The 27,371-nt window shown below is 42.2% G+C and overlaps 1 protein-coding gene across 4 annotated transcripts in view; it reads left to right on the top strand.

The window, feature by feature from the left end:
• Nucleotides 1–27,371, top strand: part of SLC36A1 (solute carrier family 36 member 1) — a 65,259-nt gene that overhangs the window by 30,393 nt on the left and 7,495 nt on the right. For 2 of the 4 annotated variants that reach the window (XM_050793671.1, XM_050793670.1), the window contains exons 3-10: nt 6,415–6,505; nt 7,381–7,469; nt 7,933–8,028; nt 10,044–10,128; nt 10,550–10,768; nt 16,397–16,495; nt 19,299–19,465; nt 22,011–22,180. In XM_050793671.1, coding sequence (XP_050649628.1) covers nt 6,415–6,505; nt 7,381–7,469; nt 7,933–8,028; nt 10,044–10,128; nt 10,550–10,768; nt 16,397–16,495; nt 19,299–19,465; nt 22,011–22,180 — 1,016 coding nt within the window. Of the gene's footprint in view, nt 1–6,414; nt 6,506–6,924; nt 6,984–7,380; nt 7,470–7,932; nt 8,029–10,043; nt 10,129–10,549; nt 10,769–16,396; nt 16,496–19,298; nt 19,466–22,010; nt 22,181–27,371 lie in introns of those variants that run through there. The other 2 variants (XM_050793674.1, XM_050793672.1) reach the window with 2 other exon arrangements.

Below are 27,371 nucleotides of genomic sequence, written 5' to 3'. Positions count from 1 at the left end.
CCGGCACTCCCCAGTGAGATGAACCCAGTACCTCAGTTGAAAATGCAGAAATCACCGGTCTTCTGTGTCGCTGGCGCTGGGAGTTGGAGACTGGAGCTGCTCCTATTCGGCCATCTTGCTCCGCCCTCCTAGGGGTATGTTTTTGTAGATTCCCCATTAGCCTGCAGTGGGAGTTAGCTGGTGGTAGATTGCCTAGGGCACAGCTGGCAGCAGTGTGGATCACCCTGCCCCTCTTTCCTCCAACCTTATCAGCGTTGGCAGCCCCCATGCAGAAGCAGCTCCACACACAGCCAATGGCATGTGATGGCTTCCCTTCAGAGGTCATGCTCGTTATCATAAGATACTTTTAAGCTCCCCTCTCTGTAGTTTCCTTTGCAATTTTTGCTCCTTTTTGATCTCAGATATCAACTGGTCTAAGCAATACTTACCAGATGGGATCTGGATTTTTATTTTTAGAGAGACCGCTCTGAAGCTCAAAACCTACCAACTCGCAACTTTAGGATAGTAGCTCATAGGTTGTGGACATGTGAAAGCTGATGCATGCCTGTTAGCTATTCTGAATATATCTTTTATCTCTACATCATGTTATAATTAACGGCCAATTCAAAATATGTCCTTGTTACTTGGAAATCGAACAAATCAGAAGATAACTTCCTCGGGCTTGTATTGTGACATTTTCCAGGATACACTTTGTTCCAAGTTTCCCTTCCTGCCCTGATGTTGTGATACAATGTAGGTGACCAGGAAAGCCCATCTGTAGTTGATGGCAGGTATTACAGTCCCATTACAGGTGGTACAAGATAAAATAATTTGCTAGGGCTTAGAGGACTGGTTGAGTACTTCCAGCCTGGGGCATAGGATCCACGCAAGCATTTATGTAGAAAACATGCCAGGTATGATTAAGGTAGAGGTTGATTTGGAGGACCTTCTTTACCTAAATTAATCTTTTAATATGTAGGAAGTATTAGGGACAAGTTTTTGAGCTGGGTTCCTTTTATATTTCTGCTTTGCCCCACCCTTTTATCTAGTTTGCCAAGGAACAAAATACATGGAAGTACTTCTACACCTACTGCACATATGCATGCACACACCTGGCTCTTCTAGAAGTCAAGGGCTCAGTAAAAAGCCCTAGTTAGGGGGTGCAAATAGGAACCCCAAACACTTCCATGAGTTTCATGAGTTATTTCCTTTTATTTTTTTGAGACAGGGTCTTGCTGTGTTGTCCAGGCTGGAGTGCAGTGGCACAGTCATGGCTTACTGCAACCTCCATCTCCTGAGCTCAAGTGATCCTTCCACCTTAGCTTCCTAAGTAGCTGGGACTACAGGCATGCACCTGGCTACCTGTTTTTTTGTTTTTTTTTGTTTTTTTTTTGTAGAGATAGGGTTTTGCTATGTTGCCCATTTGGTCTTGAATGCTTGGACTCAAGTGATCCACCTGCCTCAGCCTCCCAAAGTGCTAGGATTATAGGCATGAGTGCCATGCCCAACCTGTGAGTTATTTCTTAGTGTGTTCAGTGAGGTTATTTACTAACACTTGATATTGTCAAGCTATTGACTGCTTTGAAGACAGCCTCATTTTATGCTGTTGGGAAAATTTTTCTTCTAGTTGCGCCTCTGAGTTCCATTATATATATCAATCCTCCGTGCTTCTTCCTCGTGCAAACTGAAACCAGCAGACTGAAACTGGCTATCTAAAGGTGAGCTGGAGTAGTCATTTGCACAATGTGGTCTGCACACTTTTTGGACTTCCCAAGACCATTTCAAGAAGTCTATGAGGCTAAAACTATCTTCATAATAATACTAAGATGTTATCTGCCTTTTCACTTGTGGATATTTGCACTTATAATGTAGAAGCAATGGTGGGTAAAATTGCACTGTAGAATGAATCAAAGCATGGCACCAAATTATGCTAGTTGTCATTGTATTTTTTGCTGCCACACATGCGCAAAAAAAAAAAAAAAGCCCTTTTCACTTAAGAATGTCTTTGATGAAATGGCAGGATTACTAACCTTTAAAAACTTGAGAACCTTTGGTATAGGTCTTTAATATTCTGTGTGGCAAAATGGGAAGTATGCATGAAGTACTTCTGTGAGTACCAAAATATGTTACTTGTCTCAAGGCAAAGACTTTAAGTGATTGTTTGAGTTGTCAACCAAACTTGCTTTTTTTTTTTTTTTTACCCCATAGAACTAGAAAGAACAACTAATAAACTGTAAGTCATTCAGACCTGAGTACTTGTAAGACATTTTCTTGAAAATGAAAGAAATCAACTCATTACCTCAAGGAAAACAATAGACAATACATATTTCTCGATCAGAATAAAATTCAAACTTTCAAGCAAAATTAGGAAAAAAAAAAACTTGTATCCAGTGCCATGAGCCTGATAGCCCCTCTACTTGAAGACTTTTCTGATGAGATAAGTGGTGATATTAACAAATGTGACTTTTTGGTATTATTGATCTATAATGAAGATATTAGAGTTGGAAGATCTGTATAAACTCAACCAAAGTATGATGTTAGGAATTCTGCGTGGGTAAAAGATCCATTGAAAGAGCAAGATCACCAATGGATTTTTCTTTTTTTTTTTTTTTGAGACAGAATCTTGCTCTGTTGCCCAGGCTGGAGTGCAGTGACACAGTCTTGGCTCACTGCAACCCCTGCCTCCCAGGTTCAAGCAATTCTCCTGCCTCAGCCTCCCAAGTAGCTGGGATTATAGATGGGGGCCACCACGCCCAGCTAATTTTTGTAGTTTTAATAGAGACGACGTTTCAGTATGTTGGCCAGGCCAGTCTCAAACTCCTGACCTCAGGTGATCCACCCTTCTTGGCCCCCTAAAGTGCTGGGATTACAAATGTGAGCCACTGTGCCCAGACCACATTGCAGGTAACTTCTAAAAAATTAACATGTGTTGCATTTTGGAGTAGTGTCAAAAGAAAATTGCCATAATTGTCTGTGGAGGCCATTAAAATACTCCTTCTTTTCCAACTACATGTCTGTGAGAAAATAAATTTTTTTCGTAAATTTCAACAACAACATATAACAGTAGATTCAACGTAGAAGTAGGTAGTCCAGCTGTCTTCTGTTAAGTGAGATACTAAAGAGATTTTGGGGAAAAAAAAAAAGACAGTGCCATTCTTACCACATTTTCTTTTTTGGAAAATAGGGTTCTTTTTCATTAAAAAAAAACTATTTGTATTAACATGCAATGAACTTACTGTTATTTTTTAATTAAATATTTTTAAATTTTTCTCAGTTTTAATTTTTATTATAGTATAGATCAGCAGATGTAATACACATCAGCTAAAGCTATTTGGCATCTTCAGTGATTTATCAGAGAATAAAGGGGTCCTGAGACCAAAAAGTCTAAGAATGAGTGATGGAGCATGAATGGAAGTACAGAGATTTGCTAGGCTTCTCCCTTCCCTTTTCAGAAAGATAGTCCTCCCTTGTAGTTAAGACTTCACTGTTCATGAAGTTGATTTTGTGCTTTTCACAGAGTACTGGGTAATCCCAGCTTGGGGCCATCTATTAAAAATAATAATTTTCGTCAATTGCTTGGAGTCCTGGTGTTTCAGAGCTGAAGGGATCGTGGAGATCATTTTGTCCTAGTCTGGTTCCCTCACCATACAGATGAGACAGCAGGCCCAGGAAGGGAGGGGAGGAATTGTCATATGAAGGTGATGGCAGAGCTAGGGTGAGGGACCTAGTGTCTCATGCTAGCCAGCTCAGAGGCATTTTGGGGAGGTCTCTGGTGGGTAGGTGGGTTTGGTACAGTGCTTACCTTTGCCCTTAAGTGGATTAAACATTTGTCAAGATAGAAATTTACTGGACCCATTATCTTGCAGCCACAGGATACTGATAATGCATTTACTGTAGACACATGTAATGCTTAAGCTGTTTCCTCAGGACATCTTAACCTCTTCTCATGTGGAAGCAAAGTAGTTTCCTTGTTCTTTCTCGAAAAAGATGGGGACAGTAGGAAGATCAGGAGGTTTTTTCCCTCAAGGTAAAAGGAGAAAGGTTAAAATGAAGTTCCTTTCCAGGGGGTGTAGATGGGTCTTATTAATGGCTTATATGAGTAACAAGCGTTACTTGCTTTGAGTTTCTAGTGAATTGCAGATCTGAAGAAATGCATGTAAACATCAGTTTTGAGGGGTTTAGGTTACATGTTCTGTAGAACCACAGACAGTGCCGGGGCCAAATCCTAAGTGATTTGGGGCAGAATGATACTATATTTGACCTGTTTCCTATCCTTCTGGAGGTAACAATGGATAGAAACTGAAGACACGACCACCCCTCTTGTCTTCAGCATAGCAGGAAGACAAGGAACCCCTTGGATGAGTTCCTATTCCCTGCAGACAAAAGAGAAACTTCCTGCCTCTGTCCTCACCCTCACCCTAACTCGAATGGCAACTAAACCCAACTACTCCTTCTGATTCCCGTCCCAGCTCGCTCTCTAGGGTGCTATTCCGAAGCCCTTCTCTTTGCCAGTGGTGTCTTTTTCCCCAGAAGCACATTTACAGTTCCTGCCTGTGCTGCCGGGCTCAGCTCGGGTCTCTCTTCTGTGCAAAGCCTCACCTGCCTCCCTTCTCCCTGGTGTCTGTTCTTGGGTTTTTCTTTTCCTTTTTTTGAGATGGAATCTTACTCTGTTACTCGGGCTGGAGTGCAGTGGTGCGATCTTGGCTCACTGCAACCTCCGCCTCCTGGGTTCAAGCAATTCTCCTGCCTCAGCCTCCCAAGTGGCTGTGATTATAGGTGCCTGCCACTACACCCAGCTAATTTTTTGCATTTTTAGTAGAGATGGGGTTTCACCATGTTGGCCAGGCTGGTCTTGAATGCCTCACCTCGTGATCCACCTACCTTGGCCTCCCAAAGTGCTGGGATTACAGCCGGGAGCCACTGCGCCCAGCTGCTGGGTTTTTCTTAAAGACAACAATCTATTTTTGGTGGTGATTAATGTGTTCCCTTATTTTCCCCGAGACATTATTTCTGGAGGCTGAGATCCATACCAGATTCATACTTATTTTCACCACTGCAGTTAACACAATGCTTTATATGTGATAGATGACATTTGTTGACTGAAAAAATGAATGAGGAAGTGTGAGAAGCTTTACCATTACAGCTTGAAGGGGACAGTTTGTACAAATCCGCCCTCACAGCAGAAGAGTAAACTAGGTGACTATCTGAAAGGGCTTCTCTGGTCCTAGGACTCTATGGCATTTGACTTTTTTTTTTTTTTGAGGTGGAGTCTCGCTCCGTTGCCCAGGCTGGAGTGCAAGGGTGCAATCTCGGCTCACTGCAACCTCCGTCTCTCGGATTCAAGCAATTCTCTTACCTCAGCTTCCTGAGTAGCTGGGACTACAGGTGCCCGCCCCCACGCCCAGCTAATTTTTGTATTTTTAGTAGAGACAGGGTTTCACCATGTTGGCCAGGATGGTCTCAATCTCTTGACCTTGTGATCTGCCCGCGTCGGTCTCCACAGTGCTGGGATTACAGGCATGAGCCACCGCACCTGGCCTGATTTTTTTTTTTTTTTTTTAATACAAAGTGTATCAGGGACTTCTGGCCTCTTATGGTATGGTGTGACTTTTATGGTATTCACTTTGTATCTTTCTGTTACAGGGTTTGGGCTTCTATTTTTTTTTTTTTTTAAATTTCCTCTGTTCTCTCACCAGTGTTTGTCCGTCATAGTTTGGTTTGTCATCCTCTGTTGCAGTTTTGGGGTCTGAGTCTTTTGGGGTTTTTTTGAGATGGAGTCTCCCTCTATTGCCTAGGCTGGAATACAGTGGCGCGATCTTGACTCACTGAAACCTCTGCCTCCTGGGTTCAAGCTCAACCTCCTGAGAAGCTGGGATTACAGGTGCATGCCTCCATGCCCGGCTAATTTTTGTATTTTTAGTAGAGACAGGGTTTCGCCTTGTTGGCCAGGCTGGTCTCGAACTCCTGACCTCAGGTGATCCACTGCTTCGGCCTCCCAAAGTGGCGGGATTGTAGGTGTAAGCCAATGCACCCAGCCAGGTCTGAGCGTTTACAATGGTCAGTTCAGTGGTTAGAACCAGACCCAAATATACTTGGAAAAGGTAGAGTGTCTGGAGAGAGTTGGGGCAGGCAGTCAGTTGGAGTACCCCTCTGGTCTAATCTCTGAGAGAAGGGATTCTCAGAAATGTCACAAAGAGTGGGGACTTACAGCACAGTGGATAAGAGGGGGAGCTCTGGAGTCAGACTGCCCAGATTTGAATCCTGCCCCAGCCCTTTACTAGCTGTGTGACCTTGAGCAAACTGCTTGATCATCTATAAAATAAAATCTTACAGGATTGTTGTGGAAATAAAATAAGATAATGCATATAAAGCACTGAGATCCTAATAAAAGTTAACTGTCATGGTTATCATTTCTTTGGCTGTCTTCTACTTCAGATGGTTCCAGACCTTGATCCACCTGTTAAAAGGCAACATTGGCACAGGACTCCTGGGGCTCCCTCTGGCAGTGAAAAATGCAGGCATCGTGGTAAGGGTCTGCATCAGTAGAGGGGAGTGGTGACAAATTTTAGGAGATAGCTTTTTGTTGTTGTTAAAATGTACTTGCTTTAAAACATTTTAGATAGAGAAGCATTTTTTAAAAATTCAGTTGACAGAAAGCAGAATTCAGACATTCATTCACCTAAAGATATTTATTGAGAGTGTTCTGTGTGTTAGGCACCATTCTAAGCTCTTAGAATACATCAGTGAATTAAAGATTCCTGCCCTCATGGAGCTTACTTCATGGTGGAGAGGATGTACTGAGATGGCTCGAGCAGTTTCTGTCAATAATATGAACTGATGAGTTAGTTACAGATGTCTGCCCATTTTCTACACGGTCCCCCATGCCTTGTTCCTAAATGGCCAACTGCAAGAATCTTATGTCTTCTTTCTGTGATTTACCTCCAGTTGACTGCCTGCCCAAAGCCATTCTGGTTTCTTTTGGAGTTGAAGAGAGGCTCGGAGATGTGGGTTGCCCTTAGCTAAATGCAGTGTTTCTTGATCTGGCATTGCTGTAAAGATAACTTACTCGTCTCGCCTCACATCCCTTAGCCCAGCTCTTCCCACAGTCACAGGAGCCTTCTATTCTGCTGACGTGCACCGGTCTCAGAACAGACTTATCTTATGTCCTTCTTCTCCACATGACTAAATCTCTCGAAAATGTGCTAGAGTTCAGATAGAGCCCATCTCACAGAGCTAATCTCCACGATCACATTTCTCTCTCTAATGCTGGGCCCAAAGTTTTGTCAATGAAAAGTGCCTTAGTAGCTTTTTAATCATTTGCGAACCGAGTATCCATTGGGTTCACTCCTAATTCTACCTACTTCTCTCTCTCTCTCTTTTGTTCGCAACACCTGTCCCCAGATGGGTCCCATCAGCCTTCTGGTCATAGGCATCGTGGCCGTGCACTGCATGGGGATCCTGGTGAAATGTGCTCACCACTTCTGCCGCAGGTGAGAGCCCTCTGCGCCACCTCTCAAGGGACAAATTGTCCTTTTGGGTTCTGTTATCAACCCTGAAAATGAGCACTGATGCAGACCACTCTCAATTCTTTACACTGGCTGGAGGTAGCGGCTTATGATTGCAGCGTTTTCCTTTCCCTGGTTATTTTTGTGTTCTTTTCTGGCTCATTATCATCTGTTAAATTGACTTATGCCCAGTGGGTAGACACTACATTCTAATTTCATGTGCGTTGTCATGTTTACCCCATTGAAGTGATTCTACCACATGGTTGTTAATTATAATAAAAGTAACCATCCTATCGACTTAATACTTCTGATCTTTGAAAGCATGAGGTACAGGACTCAGAGTGGTACCTCCAGGGTGACAGGGGGGAACTGACCCAGGTCTCGGTGGCTCTATTGGTTCTGTCTAATCCACATGCTCTGCCTTTCCTCTTGCCTTCTCCTCTTCTAGGCTGAATAAATCCTTTGTGGATTATGGTGACACTGTGATGTATGGACTAGAATCCAGCCCCTGCTCTTGGCTCCGGAACCATGCACACTGGGGAAGGTAACTGATTTCCTCCTTCCTTTCAACTGTGGCCTCCCAGTGTGAGGCCTTCAGACGGGGAGGTGCAACATGGGAGACAGTGTAAAGCGTAGAAAGAGTTGCTGTTTGGGTCAGTTGCCTTGGGCTGTGGCTTAGCTCCACTGGTAGTAAGCTGTGACCTGGGGCTGGGTAACTTCTTTTTTCCTTGGGTTTCAGTTTCCTTGTCAGGAAAGCATGGGGCCTGGCCTGAATGGTCTCTAGAGCCATTCCAGCTTTGGCAGTCTATGACCAGTGATTGTTTTTGATTCACTCATTTGTTCAACAAATGTATTTAAGCACTATCTTATAAATGGAACAAAACAGTTCTAGGTAAGAAGGGGAGATTTCCTGAAGTAAATTATGTGGTTCCTACCCTCCAGAGGCTTGTAGTCTGTGTAAGGAAAGAGATATCTGGGAAGAGAAGCCAGGGAATAAGATAAGAGACCAGTAGTAGGAGACACTTATAAGAAGAAAGTGTCATGAGCTAGGAATACATCCTCAGCGCTCAAAGAAGGAGGGACTTTAAAGATTCTCTTGTCGACTGTGGCAGGTGAGAAACGCACATGAGAGCTGGGAGCAGAAAAGGCTTCAGGAGAAGGTGAACTAGAGCAGGGTGTGGAGATGAATTTGGAGGTGGGAAGTATTTGCAAATTTCTCCTTGTGGTAACTCTTTGATGTTTGGAGGGAAATATTATTTTTGTTTTCTACATTTAAATGTAGGAAATTGATACTATCAAGGGCTAAAAATTCTTAAAAAAAAAAAAAAAAACCACATTAAAACTATGTTCTCTAGAAAAGTTCCTTTTTGTGGCCATAGAGGAAACTTACCTTCATTCATAGTCACCTTTATCCTGTGATGCAGATTATATAGTTCTTTTGGTCAAATTATTTTCTGTAACTGGGAGAAGCTAGATTGCCAAGTGACCACCATGAGTTGGGTGGTGGTTAATTCTTCCTTCCTTCCTTTCTTACTACTTCCTTTCTTCTTCCCTCCTTCCCTCCTTTCCTTCCTTCTTTATTAAAATGTGTGTTATTTTAACATGTGCTCAGAGTAAAAACTTTGTTTTGATCAAGATAGGATATAAAGTAAAAAGTGAAAGAAAATTTTGGTCACAGTTGCATGGGTAGCCTTTTGGAATTTGCTGCATAAGTAGAAACATACACATATTCTTAAGTTTTTTGCACAGATTGACCATACTATGTATACTATTTGGAAACTTGCTCTTTCCCCTTAAATGTCTGAGACGTTTTTCTCTATCAGCACATAGAGATTTAACACAGTCTTTTTAACTGCTGTGTAATGTTCCATTTAAGAACAGTCTATAATTTAATCACTCTCCTTTTGATGATCCTTTAGGTTGTTACCAGCTGCTATTGTTCAACCAGCAATCTGTTTTTGGTACATCAGTTTCTGTGTCCTTAATGTGGGACTTGGTTGGTTCTTGTATCCAAGTTAGAGAGACAGTGAAGGAAACTACTTCTGGTGTTTTATGTCAAAGGCTCCCTGTAAACAAAAAAGTGTGAGATGGGATAGTTGGGCAGATGTGTAGAGAGGAGGCTAAGGGGCTGGGCAGTGGTCATGGTGTCTGTGCATGTGTCTGACCTCATGCAGCTTTCCAGACAAGAAGCCAGGAAGGGGATGTTGGAAACCACACAGACAGCACCTCCCTCACCTTCTTCCCAACGCCCCCGACCGGTAGCACCTAGCATGGTTTCTTCTCCTGCCAGGGCATGCTCAGCCCTGTCACTGCCAGGAAGGGTCTGTGATGGCTTGGGGAAAAGCACTGTTAAAAAAAACACTGGGTACAAGGTACACTATTTGGGTGATGGGTACACTAAACGCCCAGACGCTACCACTATGCAGTATATCCGTTTAACAAAACAGCACTTGTACTCCCTAAATCTGTTAAAAAACAAAAAGGAAAAACACCTCCCCTTCTGGGAGTGTTGCATTTGTATTGTAACAGTCTTTGTATTGCTTCCTTCCCCATGTCCAGACATGTTGTGGACTTCTTCCTGATTGTCACTCAGCTGGGATTCTGCTGTGTCTATTTCGTGTTTCTGGCTGACAACTTTAAACAGGTAGGCACCTGGTTAAAAAAAAGCAAAAACAAAAACAGGAGAGAGGATGGCAAAAGATGATTGAAATTTTTGTTTAGGATTTTTTCCAAGCCAGCTTTTGTCAGCAAAAGAGTTAAAGTTTTAACATTTTACATGGAACCACGTCTTCTGTTTGATTCCCAGGGAAAGAGCTCGGGCATAGAGAAACCGCCACATGTCTTGTCCATCCTCCTGTCCTAGGTACATAAGATCAAACCTGGCTCAGACAATTGGGTTGCTGATGATAGTCGTGAAGATCTCTAAAGATGGCTCACTGGCCACAGATTCTAAAAGGCCTTGTTCACACACGTGAGCCTTTCCTCAGGAACCTGTTCCAGCAGAGGATCCACCGGCCTCTGTTGTTTGAGAGGTGTTTCCGTTTTCTTCCTTCCCCTCATTCTAGGTGATAGAAGCGGCCAATGGGACCACCAATAACTGCCACAACAACGAGACGGTGATTCTGACGCCCACCATGGACTCGCGACTCTACATGCTGTCCTTCCTGCCCTTCCTGGTGCTGCTGGTTTTCATCAGGAACCTCCGAGCCCTGTCAGTCTTCTCCCTGTTGGCCAACATCACCATGCTGGTCAGCTTGATCATGATCTACCAGTTCATTGTTCAGGTATGTGCCTAGGCCCTCCCCTATCGTCTTAATTCAATATTTTAAAAAGGCCAGGTGCGGTAGCTCACGCCTATAATCCCAGTACTTTGGGAGGTCGGGGCGGGTGGATCACCTGAGGTCAGGACTTTGAGACCAGCCTGGCTATCATTGTAAAACCTGTCTCTACTGCTAAAAATACAAAAATTAGGCGTGGTGGCATGATCCTGTAATCTCAGCTGCTTGGGAGGCTGAGGCAGGAGAATTGCTTGAACCTGAGAGGCGGAGGTTGCAGTGAGCCCAGATCACGCCGCTACTCTACTCCAGCCTGGGCAACAGAGCAAGACTCTGTCTCAACAACAACAACAACAACAACAAAATATATATATATATATGTAAGTAGACTGTAAATAGTTATATGTTACTACTGGTATATCTAGATTAGAGGTTCTTATCTTGTGCCCTGCTGACATTTTGGAATGGATAATTCTTTGCTATGGGGCTGTCCTGTGCACTGTAGGATGTTTAGCAGCATCTCTGGTCTCTACTCAGTAGGTACCAGTAGCAACCCCTCCACAAGTTATGACAACCAAAAATGTCTCCAGATATTACCAAACCTCCCTGGGGGGCAAAATCGCCCCCCACTCCCCAGGAATCACTGGTTTAGACTTTTTTCAATTAGATGGTTAATTCATGATCATTCTATACAACTGGAAAACAGAGGAAACTATTAAGATTAAAATAAAAATTAATTTTTCTAACATGTATTTAGATAAGTAATTCCTTATCAACTCCAGTTAATTTTTATTTGTCAAAATTATAAATTCACTTGTTCCCTGCCCTCACTTAGCCCATGCAGGCAAGTCTGTGGGGTGGCATGAGAGAGAATATCTGTATACAGATGGGTAGAAGATCAGGAGATCAGGCTAAGAAAAATGTGCCCTTAAACACTATGACTGTTCGTGAAAATGACAATGCATTTTCTAAGGCTTGAGAAAAGGAAAAAAAGTAAAAGCAGGTAAATAAAAGAATAACTTAAAAACGATACTTAAATTCAGTTCCCCAACTAATTCATCAGTACATATTCATTAAAATGCACACAACACAAATACCTCTTGAATACCACGTCCCCACCCTGAGTCTCCTCTCAGGGACTCGCTCTGTGTGATTGGTCTGTCTCATTCTAGATCCTGTTAATGGATTTACAGCCCATGTAATGTATCGAGAAATACATTAAAATATATTTTGTTTTCGTTTTTGAAACATAATTTTGTAAAGTTACATGTTCATCTACCTTGCTTTTTTCCACTTTAAAAATGCCTTAGCGAGCCTTCCAGGTTAGTATTCCTGGCTCTACTTTGTTATTGTTAGCTGTCACATTGTATCACAGAGTAGAGATTTGCTGCCGTTTATTTAACCAGTCCCCATTCAGTGGCTATCAGGTGATTGATAATTTTTAGTATTATTTCAGTATTAAGACAGTGAAATGTTCTTACACATTCCTTTTTGTGGGCTTGTATAAATACTTCTTTAAGATATTTGTCTAGATGTGTAATTACTGAAGAGTGTGCACTTTCGATTTTTTTTTATGTTACCAAGTTGTTTTTTCCAAAGGCTATTTCCTAATTTCATAGAGACTCTCTTCTACAGTATTTACATGCCCATTTTTCCACCCTTAACTAATACTGGATGTATTAGTATTATTTATATTATATTAGTATTATTTATATATAGTATATATTATATATTAGTATTATTTATATATAGTATAATTATATTAGTATTATTTTGGTCAGTCTGACAGGTGAATATTACCTCATTTTCATACAGTCTGCTTAACAGTGACCCAGTCATCCACTGATAGTTTCCAGGAAAACAGTGGCTCATAAAAAGCAGAACTTATTGTGCTAAGCAAATGACATTATCAGTTTAGATTAACATTGTGCTCTGTGAATATTGACTGTTTTTTCATCATGGTAAGTCAGATGAGTGGCAGATATTGACTGTTCTTCTGCAGAACTATTTTTTTTAAACATAAAATAAATAGTTCTCTGCGTCCCTTTTTTATGAGACTGGAAGGAGGGCCTGTGAATGCACGATAGACCATTTCCATTACCAAACAAGGAAGGGTAAATATTTACCCATGATTTCACATTGTAATTAGAGCTCTCAAGAGCACCTTGGATACACTCCAGTGGATGTTAAAGATGAATTGAGTGACACCACTCCCCATAGACAGGTACACCTGCTGCATTTAGTTTTAAATCATTGCAGGTAGTCGGGCTGTGGTGGTTGCCGTGATCAGAGGGCTGGGATGAGAATTTGGGTTCTTGTAGCGTCTCAGTCCCAACCAACTGGTAGTATCCATCCAGAGTGATGTCTATTTATAGTACAACCAGGACACAGAGCAATGTCTGCATAAGGGCAGCCCTGCTGATTTCTTGAGAGCAATTCCAAGTCTTCCTCTGGGCTTAGCCAGAAGTTGTGCTGTGATCAAATAGTGCCGTCTACCCGGAGTGCAGCATGGGGGAGGAGATTTGGCTGTGTTTTGATGTAGTCACTGCCCATAGTGTTGTAATTGCTTCATTTTGATGTGTCGTACAGCTAAATATGCTCCCTCTAGGTCATTTTTGTTGCTGCTGCCTCTGCTGCTTGTTACTACTGTTCTGTTTTGGCATTTTGCCTCACTTACCATGAGGATTCCCCTACTGTTCAGTGTTTCTGATTTTTGTCCCTAATCCTAAGCACGTACATGACTGTTCCTTTTGCCCCTCATGCACGTGCCATTGTAGGTAGCAGACCAAGGTCTTCCACCTGAGCAGGTTCCCTTCTGTCTTCGGCATGTGGAGTCTCAAATGGAAGAGTTCCAGGCAGAGTGCTTTGCACAGAGGGAGCTCCCAATTAATGTTTTATCACTGCATATCGTTGCTTCTGAGATGTATTTTTTCATAGTTATAACAGTTTCAGAATTACAAGAGTACATCTCACAATCCATGTGTACATTTAACAGCATTTTCTCAAAATACTGTTATTATTATAATTGATAATATGGTAAGACCTCACATAACATCATTGATACGTTCTTGGAAACTGCAATCCATGAAATGTATGTATAGCGAAATCAGTTTTTTTCCTCATCAATGTTATAACAAAACAGCATTGAAGGAAGTGACTACATCGCTTCACTTAAAGTCTCAGTTTCCAAGAACCTATTGATGACGAGTGAGGAGTTACTGTGTTGTAGAATTAAGGAGCTATGTTGATAACAAGCTGATTTTAACGTGTATATTTCTTTATAAATTAAACTTTTCTCATTTAGTTGGCTGGGTAAGTAGCAGTCAGTAAGTGTGTAGAATAATACACTCCTTCTGCTGGCATCATTCCTACAATATCCCCAGCCATGGATTGTGAAATTCCCGGTCTGATACTTGAATCTGATCTGATGTATGAACAAGAGCAGGAGTCATTCACTAACCAACAGATAGTACCTATTTCCAATAACTTATGTCACATTTATGACTCAGGAATAACTACAGGGCACTCTTGCTCTCAAGTCCCATTGTAGATGAAAAATACCAATTAGCCTGTCTTCATTCCACGTATTGAAATGCTTCTTATGAAGAGACCTAACAGATTTCTTAGCTGGGGCCCAAGGAAATGTATTTATTTAACTTTTTTTAATTTTTTCAAAGGCAGTATCGCTGCTTTGAAATCTTTCAAAGAGAAGGCTGTTACAGAGATTAATAATGGATCTCCTTTTACTCACCTGAAATTATTCTGAAGCCTGTTAAGAGCATGCCCCGTATTATCCAAATATCCATATAGTTAAATCAATTTTAAAATATTGTAAAAGGCTGTTTTAACATCAATTTTCATTTTAATTGAAGCAATGTATGCATGAGGTTTAGAAAGCCAAATTTTAAAAATAGAGCAGTTTGAATCCCCCCTCCCTACCCTGCCCCTTCCACACAGTCTGTTACTGGAGACTTGTTCGGTAGAGGATTTTGCAGCTATACCTCTGCATTAGTCAGGGTTCTCTAGAGGGACAGAACTAATAGGACAGATGTACATATACAGGGGAGTTTATTAAGGAATATTAACTCACACGATCACAAGGTTCCACAACAGGCCGTCTGCAGGCTGAGGAGCAAGGAAGCCAGTCCGAGTCCCAAAGCTGAAGAACTCGGAGTCTGATGTTCAAGGACAGGAAGTATCCAGCACAGGAGAAAGATGTAGGCTGGGAGGCTAAGCCAGTCTAGCCTTTTCATGTTCTTCTGTCTGCTTTTTAATCTGGCCACTGATTGAGCTGGCAGCTGATTAGATGGTGCCCACCCAGATTGAGGGTAGGTCTGCCTTTCCCAGTCCACGGTTAATGTTAGTCCCAGTCCCAGTCAAATGTTAGTCTCCTTTGGCAACACCCTCACAAACACACCAAGGAACAATACTTTGCCTCCTTCAATCCAATCAAATTGACACTCAGTATTAACCACCACAACCTCCTTCCTTATACAATCTTAACATTGTACCTGCAGTTAACAGTTGCCCCTTTTTTTTGGCCTATTTTTGAAAACATTCTTTTTGCTCTTTCTCCTCACATGTTCCAACACTCCTATTGTGTGCTTCTTGGTAATACTTTCAAAGTGCTCAAGCTCATTGATAAGAATTTTAAAAAGAAGAAGAAAAGAAGAGGAAAAAGGAAGAGAACCAATCTGAAAATTTACCACTTTCTCTTCCCTTCCAGCTTTATCTTTGGTGTTTATGTAGTTGTATCAGAGTGAATATATAAATTAAAATTAAATTTTTTTCTCCCTAATATTTCATAAGTAGATTTTCATGTTCTACTTAGTTGTCTCAATTTTTACTTTTTAGTAATGCATACTGGCCAGGCGCAGTGGCCAATGCCTGTAATCCCAGCACCTTGGGAGGTCGAGGCAGGCAGATCACTTGAGATCAAGAGTTCACAAACAGCCTGGCCAGCATGGTGAAACCCTGTCTTTACCAAAAATATACAAAAATTAGCCAAGTGTAGTGGTGCACACTTGTAGTCCTAGCCACTTGGGAGGCTGAGGCACGAAGAATTGCTTGAACCCAGGAGGCAGAGGAGGTTGCAGTGAGCTGAGATCTCGCCACTGCACTCCTGCCTGGACAACAGAAGGAAACTCTGTCTCCAAATAAATAAACAGTGTATATATTCTGTGGTTTAGCTGGTATGTTGTTAATTACTTAACTGATCCCTTGTTTGGGATCTCTACTAAATATACAATATATGCTTGTTTGGGAGCATTTATGTTGTTTTCAGTTACTTTATTAAACAGCTTTGCTCAGTGTTTTTCATCTTTTGATTTTTTTTCTACTTGAATTCACTTTCTTGGGATGGGATTACCTCGTGAAAGAATGTGACTCTTTTTATGCAAGCCCCAACATTTGAGTTTTTAATAATATGTTGGGCTTGTCTTTCCCCCAAACAAGTGGGTTTTTCTTAGCCTGAAGAGAAAAACATACAAAGGTTAAATGTCCCTAAACATGTCAGGTATTAGACTTTCTTCCTTTAGAGAATCTCAAATTTGTTGAAAGGTATGACCTCTCTGATTCAGAGTTCAAATCCTGAATTTCTGTATAGCCTTTTGCTTTGTTTTGCTTTCTGTCTTTCAGAGGATCCCAGACCCCAGCCACCTCCCCTTGGTGGCTCCCTGGAAGACCTACCCTCTCTTCTTTGGCACAGCGATTTTTGCATTCGAAGGCATTGGAATGGTAAGAGCTGCACTGTGATTTGGGCTAGTGTTCTCTAGTGCCCTTGGTGTCCTGCAGGTCTGTTTCAAGGAATGCTGAGGAAACATTGTTAGAAATTATCTTCTGAGGCCAGGCGCAGTGGCTCACACCTGTAATCTCAGCACTTTGGGAGGCCGAAGCCTGTGGATGACTTGAGGTCGGGAGTTCGAAACCAGCCTGGCCAACATGGTGAAACCCCGTCTCTACTAAACATACAAAAATCAGCTGGGCATGGTGGTACACGCCTATAATCACAGCCACTCGAGGCTGAGGCAGGAGAATCGCTTGAACCAGGGAGGTGGAGGTTGCAGTGAGCCAAGATCGTGCCACTGCACTCCAGCCTGGGTGACAGAGCGAGACTCTGTCTCAAAAAAAAGAAATTATCTTCTGTGACTCACTGGTCAGTTAGTGAATAGTGTTTTGGGGATTCCATTGAGATTTCCCAGCTTCAACTTTTCAAGACAAATTATATGTAATTTTAAAATGTTTACATTCAAGGCCCCGTCATTGCACACTCATCTCCTATGTGTGCAGTAAGCAATAGTATATGGCAATCAGGAAGGCAAGGTCTAGAGTCAGACTGACTTGGGGGTAAGCCCTGGCTCTGCCATAGAGTAGCTGTGTGACCTTGAGCAAGGGCTTCACCTCTTTGAGCCTTCATTGTTTATTCCTGAAAAGTGAACTTAATGATTCGTAGTTATTAGGATTAAATGAGATATGTGCAAAGTGCTTTGCACAGACCCTGACACATGGTAAATGTTTAATAGATTTTAATTTTATTAATATTATTTTATTATTGAATCAATAAATGTGTGAATAATTTCTCTGCCCTACAACATTGGTTTGGTGTATTTTCTGCCTGCAAAAAAGCAGCCTTCACTCCTGGCTCAGCATGCTGTGATTTCACCGAATGCTTTTCCTAAAGAGGAATCTACCCCTCAATTTTACCTAATTTGAATTTTATTTGTATTTTTCATTATAATGGTACAAAACTCTTCTCTGAAGAAAGTTATTCCTGGCCAAGGGCTCCACAAATGGGAAGAGCCTCTTCCTGGCACGGCACTTCTTTCTCTTTTTTGATTTCCCAGACACCTTATTTGCTTTTAAGAAAACCTAGAAGCTGTACACATTTTTTGTCAGAATCGTGAGAAATCACCCAAGTGGTGTTGATGGAACACGTTGAGGCTCTGACCTCATGGGGGAGGCTTTGGGAGTGATTACATGTAAATCACTGATCTCCTTGAGGTTTTATACCTTGCCCTGTGCTTTCTCTTGGGGCTTTTCATTGCCCATGAAGAGGATCTCACTTTAATTCAGAAACACAAATGGTTTCTTGCTGCCGGGGCAGAAGCCTGAGCAGGCCCATATTTCAGCAGTGAGAAAGAGATCCCAAGAACTCAGGACTGGAAAAAGGAGGCTGAGAAAGTGTGGAAAGATGCCCAGAGACCTTGGGTTCCTGGGCATCCTAAGGGACTTCGTGCTAAATTTTTAGTAGCTTTCCCTAACAGCACAGTGCAGAAATTGTTTGCTTGGTTTCATCACCACTTGTACACAAAGTTATTCTGCAAACATTATTTGTCTTCAAGATTTCTTTGTATTTCTACTTTTTTACAATAGAGAGAGAACACTGCTAGATTGACTCTTGGTTTTGGATCTAGAGCTTGTTCATTGCCTCAGGGTAAAGTGCCAGGCTGCACACTGTGTATTCATCGTGTGCTCTGTGTTCATGCAGCTGTCACAGGCCAGATAGGACATGGAGGAGATGGGCTCCCTGCCCTCTGGCTCTTTGTATTCTTGGTATAAAGAAAACTGACAGATACATTTAGAAGCTGTTTCTAATGGATGTGGATTAGCTGAAGCTGGAGCACATGGTAGGGGACACTGGGGGCCCCTGGGAACACCAGGCCTGCAGCAGAATCGTGTTGGTGTGTGCAGCACAAACCCATTGTGCCTCATGGCCACAGGCGCTACAGGAAAATAAGTGTAATAACAAGATCAAAGTTTTTGGCACAGCTAGACCTTGCCCAGTGTTGCTCTTCCGTATTAGCCATGCCAGATCCAGTTGATGGCAGACCGTGAAGATCCTCACAGTCACACCATTTTCCCAATTCCTAAATAAACTCATTTTCATAGGGGCCTTTCCTTTGCCTTTACCAAAGTTAAAGAATGTCCTCTGTTATGACGAAGGAGGCAGCAAAGGTCAGTGGTTTGTAATAGGAGTCTGGAAACTGGGCATTGTTAAGTACCCGTGTCTCGAGATCCTCTATGAAGTCATGCTGTCTTTCGCACCGCAGCTTCTCTCACTTGGAGGTTTAACTTGTCGCTGCTCGTGCTTGCCCCTGTTGAGCTAGAGTGGCAGTTTTCCCTGACCTATATTTTGCATTCTTTAGACAGGTAGCAGGAAGCTGTGATCTCAGGTTAGATGCCAGGTGGGCATGATGTGGGAAGGCCTTCTGATCGCCATGTGGCCTCACTCACAGGGCAAGGGACATTCCCAGCCTGCAGGGATCCTGCAGCAGGAGAACAGAGCACTGTCCTGAGCTAGGAGTCCTGGGCTCGTGTCCTGCCCACCCTTATTTTTAGGACTTCCTGGCTAGGCAGTGGGCTGCGGAGTCCCTTCTAGTCCCAAGAGCATAACGTCTGATGAAATAACTTTAAAGAGGAGATGTGCTTCTGGAGAATTCTGGAGATAAAAGAGTTACTTTTTTCTGAGGATTTTTTTTTTCTTGGCCATTAACTTTGCTTTTTTCTGCACTTTCTCTCCTCTCTCACTCCTCTCTCATAGGTTCTACCCCTGGAAAACAAAATGAAGGATCCTCGGAAGTTCCCACTCATCCTATACCTGGGCATGGTCATTGTCACCATCCTCTACATCAGTCTGGGATGTCTAGGGTACCTGCAATTTGGAGCTAATATCCAAGGCAGCATAACCCTCAACCTGCCCAACTGCTGGTACGTCAGGGGAGGATGGAAACCTAGGAGCACTGGATATTTTTAAAAACTAATGGATCAGAGTGTGGATTTTTCCTCTTATCTCTTAAACCAGCCCACTTCACCCTAACCCACCATCTCCTGCCACTGCCAGCCCTCACTGGCTGCCCTGGACTGCATTCTGTTTGCGTTATTCATGTAGAGCCTTCTGCTGAAGCCAGTGGTGCTGATCAGCCGGTGGATAAGCCATTTCTCCTTGGAATTCCTAAGCTCAAAAGGACCGAGTATCTAGTCCATTCACTGTAAACCATTCCAAATGGACAGGGAGATGGGAGGGCAAACCTGCATTTGGTTCCCAGCATCAGTTGTGCCTCTCCCTTGGTAGTCACAGGCTTGATATGCAGGTGGGAGCATCTCGCTGTGGGCCGGGGATTGTTGGGAGTCCTTTCGTACCTCTCTTGCATTGGTGAGTGTATTATAGGGAAATAGTGAGCCATATTGAAATGCTTCCTGAAAAGGTAGATGATGTCCCAGGGCATGTGCTGAGCAACCATCCTGTTTTGAAGATTAATCATCTCATGGTGGAGAGCAGCTGTTAGCAGACACTGAGAAGCTTGTTGAGTGCCCTGCGGATCAGAATCACCTTTCAGTCTAGGCTGGCTGATCTGCCTGGGTGTGCTTTTTATTTTGTTTTGTTTTGTTTTATTGTATTGTATTTTTTAAGTCAGCAGCACTCAGTATTTCCAGGGGCTTTCCCATTCAAGTACGAACCAGGCTTGACCCTGCTTAGCTTCCAAGATCAGATGAGATTGAGCACATTCAGAATGGTATGGCTATAGACCTGGATTCGCTGTTTATTTTTTAAAATTCTTTTTCAGTTGATTTTAACTCGTGAGGCATACTAATTATATATCTGTATGCAGTATGTGTGACATTTGGATACATATATACAATGTGTAATTATCAGATCAGGGTAATTGGCATATCCATCTGGTGCCTACTTTCAAATTTCCAAACGTTTCTGCCCTTCCAAGAAGGAAGAGGCAGGTAGTAGCTTGGTGTAACTGTGTCCCCTTTCCCTGGAAGATAAATGGATCGGGAGCAACAGAAGCAGCCCACGTGATCTGAAGCCGTAGAGGAGCATCTGTCTTCTTTCCTAACACCCCAAACCCAGCTGCTGTCACTTTTCTGCCTCTATTTGGGTGTAATTTATTTGGCTATCCCTGCAGGTGTCACTCTCCTGAGTCCAGACTTCATAGCTCTCCAGAGGCTTTCGGGCTGCTTTGAGTTTAATGATAGAGCCACCAGATTGTTCCAAAGAGTTTTCAATATCTATTCATGGAGCAAATATGACCTTTTACCAAACTCAGTCTTTACAAGGTTGTTCTCCTGCTTATAGCCTAAGAACATCTTCTAGATTTTAAGTTCAGCCACAGAGAAACTCAATGCACATATACACAGTCTGTATTAGCACATTTAAAGAGATTTCCCACAAGGGAGGACAAATGTTTCTTGCTGCCTAACACATGAGGGTCTGGTTTAAAGTGGAGCTTTGCTTAGGGATGGAGACCTTTCCTTTTAATGACCAAGTCAGATCTGTAAGCTGATCACAGACTTTTTTCCTACTCTGCAGTCAAGGCACTGGAGTGATAAAATAGGGATATCCCGTGGTGAGTCACGTCTTTTTTGGAAGCTACACCTGAATCAGTAGTAGGAAGAGAGCCATAGTGGTATGGAAAGACGGAATTCTGCTCCGGCCTCTTGGTCCTGCAGTGTATTCATCTAATTCTAGGGACACTTGACTCGGATGGGACAGATATAAATAGGCTTGTGACATTTTAATTGCATTTTTGTTTTTATTTTTGAAGGCACATACACCCATATACCCATGGCAAAGATTCAGATTTTCAAAAGGTACACAGAGAGCATTTAGTTTCCACCCCCTCGCCCTCCACTCTAATTCCCAGTTTTACAATTTCCCATTTCAGAGGCAACCATATTCCCAGTTTCTTTCTTTTTTTTTTGAGATGCTTAATGTATGTAAGATTGTCATGTGGGGCGAGGGTATTTTTTTTCTCCTCTTTTTTCTTTTTTAAGACAAATTGTAGCACTCTATAGATACTGTATTGCTTCATGCTTTCTTCACTTAAAAAAAGTGATATAAAAGAGTCCCCATGATAGTGATATACTGTATCACATGATAGAGTGATATATCATGGGCATAGTTTCATATCACACCTGGAATTCTGCCTCATACTTTGTTAAAAGCTATATGGGGGCACCACGATTTGTCTAACCAGTTCCCACTGGTTAACATTTAAATTGTTTTCAGTCTTTCCTTCTTCAATGGTGCTGCAGTGAGATATTGTGAACATAAGCTTTTGTGTACATGTGCGAGGATATCTGTGAGCTAAATTTTTAGACATGAAATTGCTGGGTCCGAAGGTCGTGTGGGTTTGTAGCCTTGATAAGTGTCAATAAATCGCAATGGGACCATTTTGCACTCTTGCTGATGATGTGTAAGTGTGCTGAGCAGGCTTGGCACGTCTCCTGTCTGTCTTGGCAGGTTGTACCAGTCAGTTAAGCTGCTGTACTCCATCGGGATCTTTTTCACCTACGCGCTCCAGTTCTACGTCCCGGCTGAGATCATCATCCCCTTCTTTGTGTCCCGAGCACCCGAGCACTGTGAGTTAGTGGTGGACCTGTTTGTGCGCACAGTGCTGGTCTGCCTGACATGTGAGTAGAAGATGCTAATTGCCTTGCTTGTTTTTCCCTAAAGGGCACCCAGTCTCCAGGGCTTGCGTGAGAAAAGACAGTATGTGTCTTTTGACATATACTGCCTGTGTTTGTGAGCAGAGAACCTGGCCCATGGCCTCGCTTTCAGAGTTGAGGCACCTCCAGATGGGGAAGTGAATTAATTACTTATGTACTCTAAAGAACATGGGAATGAGGACAGTGGTTTATTTATAGGTAGGGTATGAAATGCTGTGGAGTTGGTTTTTATTTATAGATAGGGTATGAAATGCTGTGGAGATGGTTATCATTCAGAGTAAAGACATACAACTACTATCCCATATTAAATAAGGTAAGGGTCTGAAAGCCATTTAACCCGTATCTGTAATGAGTATAAGTTACTTTGATGAAGGGTACTTATTTGTTTTTTCGAATTGTTGTTTTTCCAGTGTGACAAGTTACTCCTTAGATTTCCTTTAGAGCCTGTAGGATAGTATTCTACACATTTTTAAATGTCGGTCTTACTAAATATGTTTCAGAAAATTTCTAGTGATTAACCTAGGTATTTGATTGATCACTTGTGTTTTCTTCTTCTTCTCTCAGCCCTGTTCCAAGGAGTATAAGTTAAAAGACAGGCTAGCCTTCTGTTTGCTGTGGTTGAAAACTGGTGACATTTAGAAAATAAAAGTAAAAAAAATTTTTTTTTGTAGCTTTTGTGAGTTGGTAGACTAGAGAACCCCGGAGCAAATTGGTCTATAATAGTGAATTTAAGTTTCTAAGAGATTTGCAATTGTTTTCCAAATTGAAATGCTTAAAGCACAGATTCCTCTTTTTGGCTCTATTTGTTTTTTGTTTTGTTTTGTTTTGTTTTTTGTTTTTTTTTTTTTTTTTTAACAAGAACCTCTTTGCTTATTATATTGAGACTTCCCCGAGAATTTTCTTAAATTATTCAGTCTGAGTCTCTGTCTTTGGAATAAAAATAGATCCATATGATTTTTTAAATTCTAATTAGGGTTGACTGTTTTAAGGATGAAAGATGGGAATGTTGTCTAGCATTTGCTCTTAGTCATTCTTTCAGGCCCTCTCCTAGACCAGCCTATAGAAACAGCCCACACAGCTGCTAATCCAGGGCCCAGGGCTGTTGAAAGCCGGCCGCTCTTCCCACAGTGACTGAAAAAGAAGGAACATGATGTATCCTGCTTTTCTAGTAGATTGCCTTAATGTGTACTGCTAAGATGGGATGTTTGGATTCCAGATTTTAATCCTGTCTTGTGCCAGTAACTCTCCATGCTTTGATTCTAAGGTGTATATTTCCGCCGTGGATGGAGTAGCTCTAAGTGCTGAGGAGACACCTTTCACATGTACCGTATTTATCATGTAAACTCTCAGGGCCCAATTCTTAAATCTAAAGGGCACTGGAAGAAAGCATGTGGTTAGTTCAAATAATTTGCTTTTCTCCAAAGTGTTCCCTCCAGAAAAAGTAGGTCTCTCTAGGTAAAACGTGCCTTCCTGACTAAACAGCTTCTCCTCCCTGCCTATTGAGCTGGGGCAGTGACAGGAGCCTGGCTCCTCTCTCTGCCCAGTTTTCCCCTGCAGCCTGACTCAGCCTCCCTGTAGCATATGCCACACTTCCTGCCAGGTTTATTTCTGCAGCACCCCACAGGAGACAGTAGTCTCTGATTCACAGACCTCATGTTATCCTTAGATGCCTCTTGGATTTTGCTTCACTTTTCCTGGCCCTGTCTGTGAGTCTCGTCTCCCTTCAACAGCACAATGCTCAGAAGACACGGCTGCTTTTGGTCTTCTAGTGTGTGCCGTTGTTTTTCCCTTCTATGATCTGCTGTGACTTAGCATTGCATGTCATCCTGTTCAAAAAGGCAGCCCCCTTTATCTCTGAGAGCACTCGCCTCTCTCACCTTCCTTGGAGACTTTGAAGTAATTGTGGGACTCAGTAGAGGCCTTTCGTGGTAGCAGCAACTTAAATGTATTCATGCAAGTTCATTTTGTTCTTGCTTTTCTGTTCTTTCAGATCTTTCAGCACCATTGATTAGTATGTGATTTTAGATCTTTAATTGATGTTTTTCATTTATACTCATACATTTTAACAGCAGCTTCTTTTTTTTTTTTTTTTTTTTTTTTTTTTTTTTTTTTTGCTATTTCTGGTGTTTTCCTATCTTTTCCACAACTTTTCCTTCTCCTCTTCACCCTCCAAGGGGAACAGGAGGAATTTGGTGTAGTTTCATTTTTTTTTGCCTTCTTGGAATTCAACTTTCTCCCCACTCTCTCCCATCCTCCAAAGATTACTATGGCTGATACAGACTTTGTGATGCTTAATTTCAAACTGTTGGAGAAGAGGGGGAGGGAAAACAAGTATTTCATAGAATAATGCTCATTTCGTTATGATTTCATATTGGACAGTATCTACTTCCAGCCCATATTTTTGGAAATGCAGACTTAGCAGGTCACCTTATGTCCAGACCTTGTGTGGAAGAGGCTGGCCCCACCTGGTTGAGTCTGGAGTTGTAGGATCAATGGTGTTTTAGATTTCTTTGGAGCAATAACCCATCCATCCTTCAGTGATTCATACTGATTCTCTGTGGCATTTGCCATGTGACACATTTTGCTTCAGTTTGCTATGAAAATTTCAGAAACCTATTTCTGAAGATGTAATTACATAAAATCGCATCATTCAAGAAGCCTGTTCAGACTGGAATGCAGAGCTGCAAAACATTCCAGGCAGTCAGATTTTTAGAGGATGAAGCTTCAGGGTCCAAACAGAGTAGCTTCTTAGTACCTTTGGGCCTTTCACACTTTTTAGTCTTGCAGCTACAGTGAAGAAGAGCAGTATCATTCATTAGCTGTGTAACCCTGGCCCCCTCCAGGAACCCTCACAAGGCCTCAGGGTCCTCAGCTGTAAGACAGGACAGGTGTCTGATCTTGAAGGTTTCTCTGAACTCCAAAATTCTGTGATTCTGTATAGATGCTTGGCGCTTGATTTTAAGTTTCTACACAAATATTACTCTAAAAAAAGAAAGTCAATGTAAAAACATTTGGGAATAAAAGAAGAAATTCCAATATTCCACCAATTTAACAAAGTAATGTATTTTTTGCATTGTATCTTCTGTGTCTTAATCCTCATGCGTTCATTGTAAAAATAGTTGCCATTGTAGTTTACACATAACTTTGTTTTCCACATTTTGTTTAATTTTATATCACGAATATTCATATCTTTCAGTAATATTTTCATGACCTCATGGTATTTCACTGTATTGGTGGATCATATTAACTAAGGTACTCCTTTAATGTTAGACATGGAGGTTGTTTCCCTTGCTTTCATATTTTTTAAATTTATACCCCCACTAAGTCAAATTTTGTATTCTGTCCAAGATTATTGTGAATTTTAAAGGCATATTTATAGACATTTAAAAGTAACATGGTAGGTTTTAAGAACTTTGATCGTAATAAAATAGCAGCAAGAGCTCCCAGCACAAGAGCTGTAAATGGCCAGCGTATTTCCTAAGTGTGTGTTTGTTCTTTTCAGTGCTTTGCTCTTGTCTTGTGCATAAGTCAGCTCTTTCTGATGCTGGTTCAAAACCACAGGCTCCAGAATCCAGTTCCTTCTGTGAACATGACTGTTGGCCTTATGTTGCTTCAGCAGTTTAAAAGATCATATTCTTCGTGTCTCTTCACCCGAAGGGAAGACGTTTTGTAATACTGTTGGAGCCCTCTTGACTAATCGTGTGGCTGAGCTGAGGTTGGCCTCTGTCCCCGCTTTGGTACATGCCACAGCTGAGCTGCTGCCGAGAAGTGTATAACTGAGTTTGTTATACAGATGTCTTCCTCTTTGTCTGGGCTGGGGTCTTTTCGTGTGGGGAGGTGCAGGGATTAGGGGAGAGTTGGGAGAGGGGTATTCCTGGCTGGCTGCTTCCTGAGATCTCTACCTTGTTGAGTTTCTCTTCGTAGGCACTTTAACTCACAGAACACATTTAGTGCCAGAAGGGGTTTTATTTGCCCCACATGTCTGAGTAGTCAATTGCTGCTTCTGGAGTTAAAGTCATTTTCCATGGTGGCAAAACAGATACCCGTGCTGTTGAACCCTGGGAGCTGCTGATACTGATTTGGTTTGGACATCCTTCTCTTCTTCCCACATCATGTTAGTGGGAGGCTCGCTCTTGTCCTCTGCGGTGTCACGCTTTGTGTAGGGTTCAGTGGTGGTATGTGGTTCAGCTAGGACAGGAAGAGGGACTTCCCTTTGCAGCCCTGTGATCCTGGCTTTAAGAGGAGAGAAATGTTCTTAAAATCTCTACTAAGGATATTTTTATTAGGCATATTTATCTTATATAGTGGTGAAAACAAGAACAAGTTTTTAGATTACTTATAAAATATCATGACGAAGCAGAAGATCTTTGTCCAATCAGAGGAAAAATTCTGATCCCAAGCTTCTGTATCTGTTTCCACTTAACTCTTGCCACAGAGTGGAGCATCTCTCTGACTCCACTTAACTGTCATGAAGTGCCCATATGTCCTGCTAGGTCAGTATGGGAGAGGGTGGGGAGATGACAGACTCTCAGGGCTGGGAGAGGCTCTGATTTGTCTCCTGCCAGGGACTCATTTTCTCTGATAATAAAGGCCTCCTGTCTCTTGAGCAGACTTCAGCATTTGTGGAGATGCTCGTGTGGCTGGGACTGAAGAAAAACTCACACTTCCTTTATTCATACGAAACCAAGTGGCTTAGAAGCTCCCTTTTGGGCAAGCCATGTGTTCCGGGAAAGGAGCCCCATCACTTCGCTGCGCCACCTTCAGGCAGGATGTGGTGCTTCCCAGGTGTCAGTGAGGTGAGGAACATATCCCAGAACACAGTCCTAAGTGACTAACACTGGAATGTGTAGTCCTTAGAATTTCAGAGTTGGGCGAGACTTCAGACATCACCCAGTTACCACATTTCACAGGTAAATGAATGAACTGAGGCTCAGAATAGTAAGCTGATTTGCCCTGTGCCACTCAGCTTGTTATGGAGCAGGGACTAGTGATAATATTGAAGTATTTATTACTGGTTTTTAGAGCTCTGATTTCTTTACATGAGTGATATCATTTGACCATCCTGTTTAGTAGTTGGGGAAATGAGTCTCAAAGAGTTTAGGTAACTAGCCACTGAGTGGTAGAGCTGAGGTTGGAGCCTGGGCATTCCAAATCC

The sequence above is a fragment of the Macaca thibetana genome, chromosome 6 (assembly GCF_024542745.1).
Source record: "Macaca thibetana thibetana isolate TM-01 chromosome 6, ASM2454274v1, whole genome shotgun sequence".
Taxonomy (NCBI): Eukaryota; Metazoa; Chordata; class Mammalia; order Primates; family Cercopithecidae; genus Macaca; species Macaca thibetana.
Note: the sequence above shows the minus strand (reverse complement) of the source record. Positions and strands in the feature narration are given on the sequence as shown.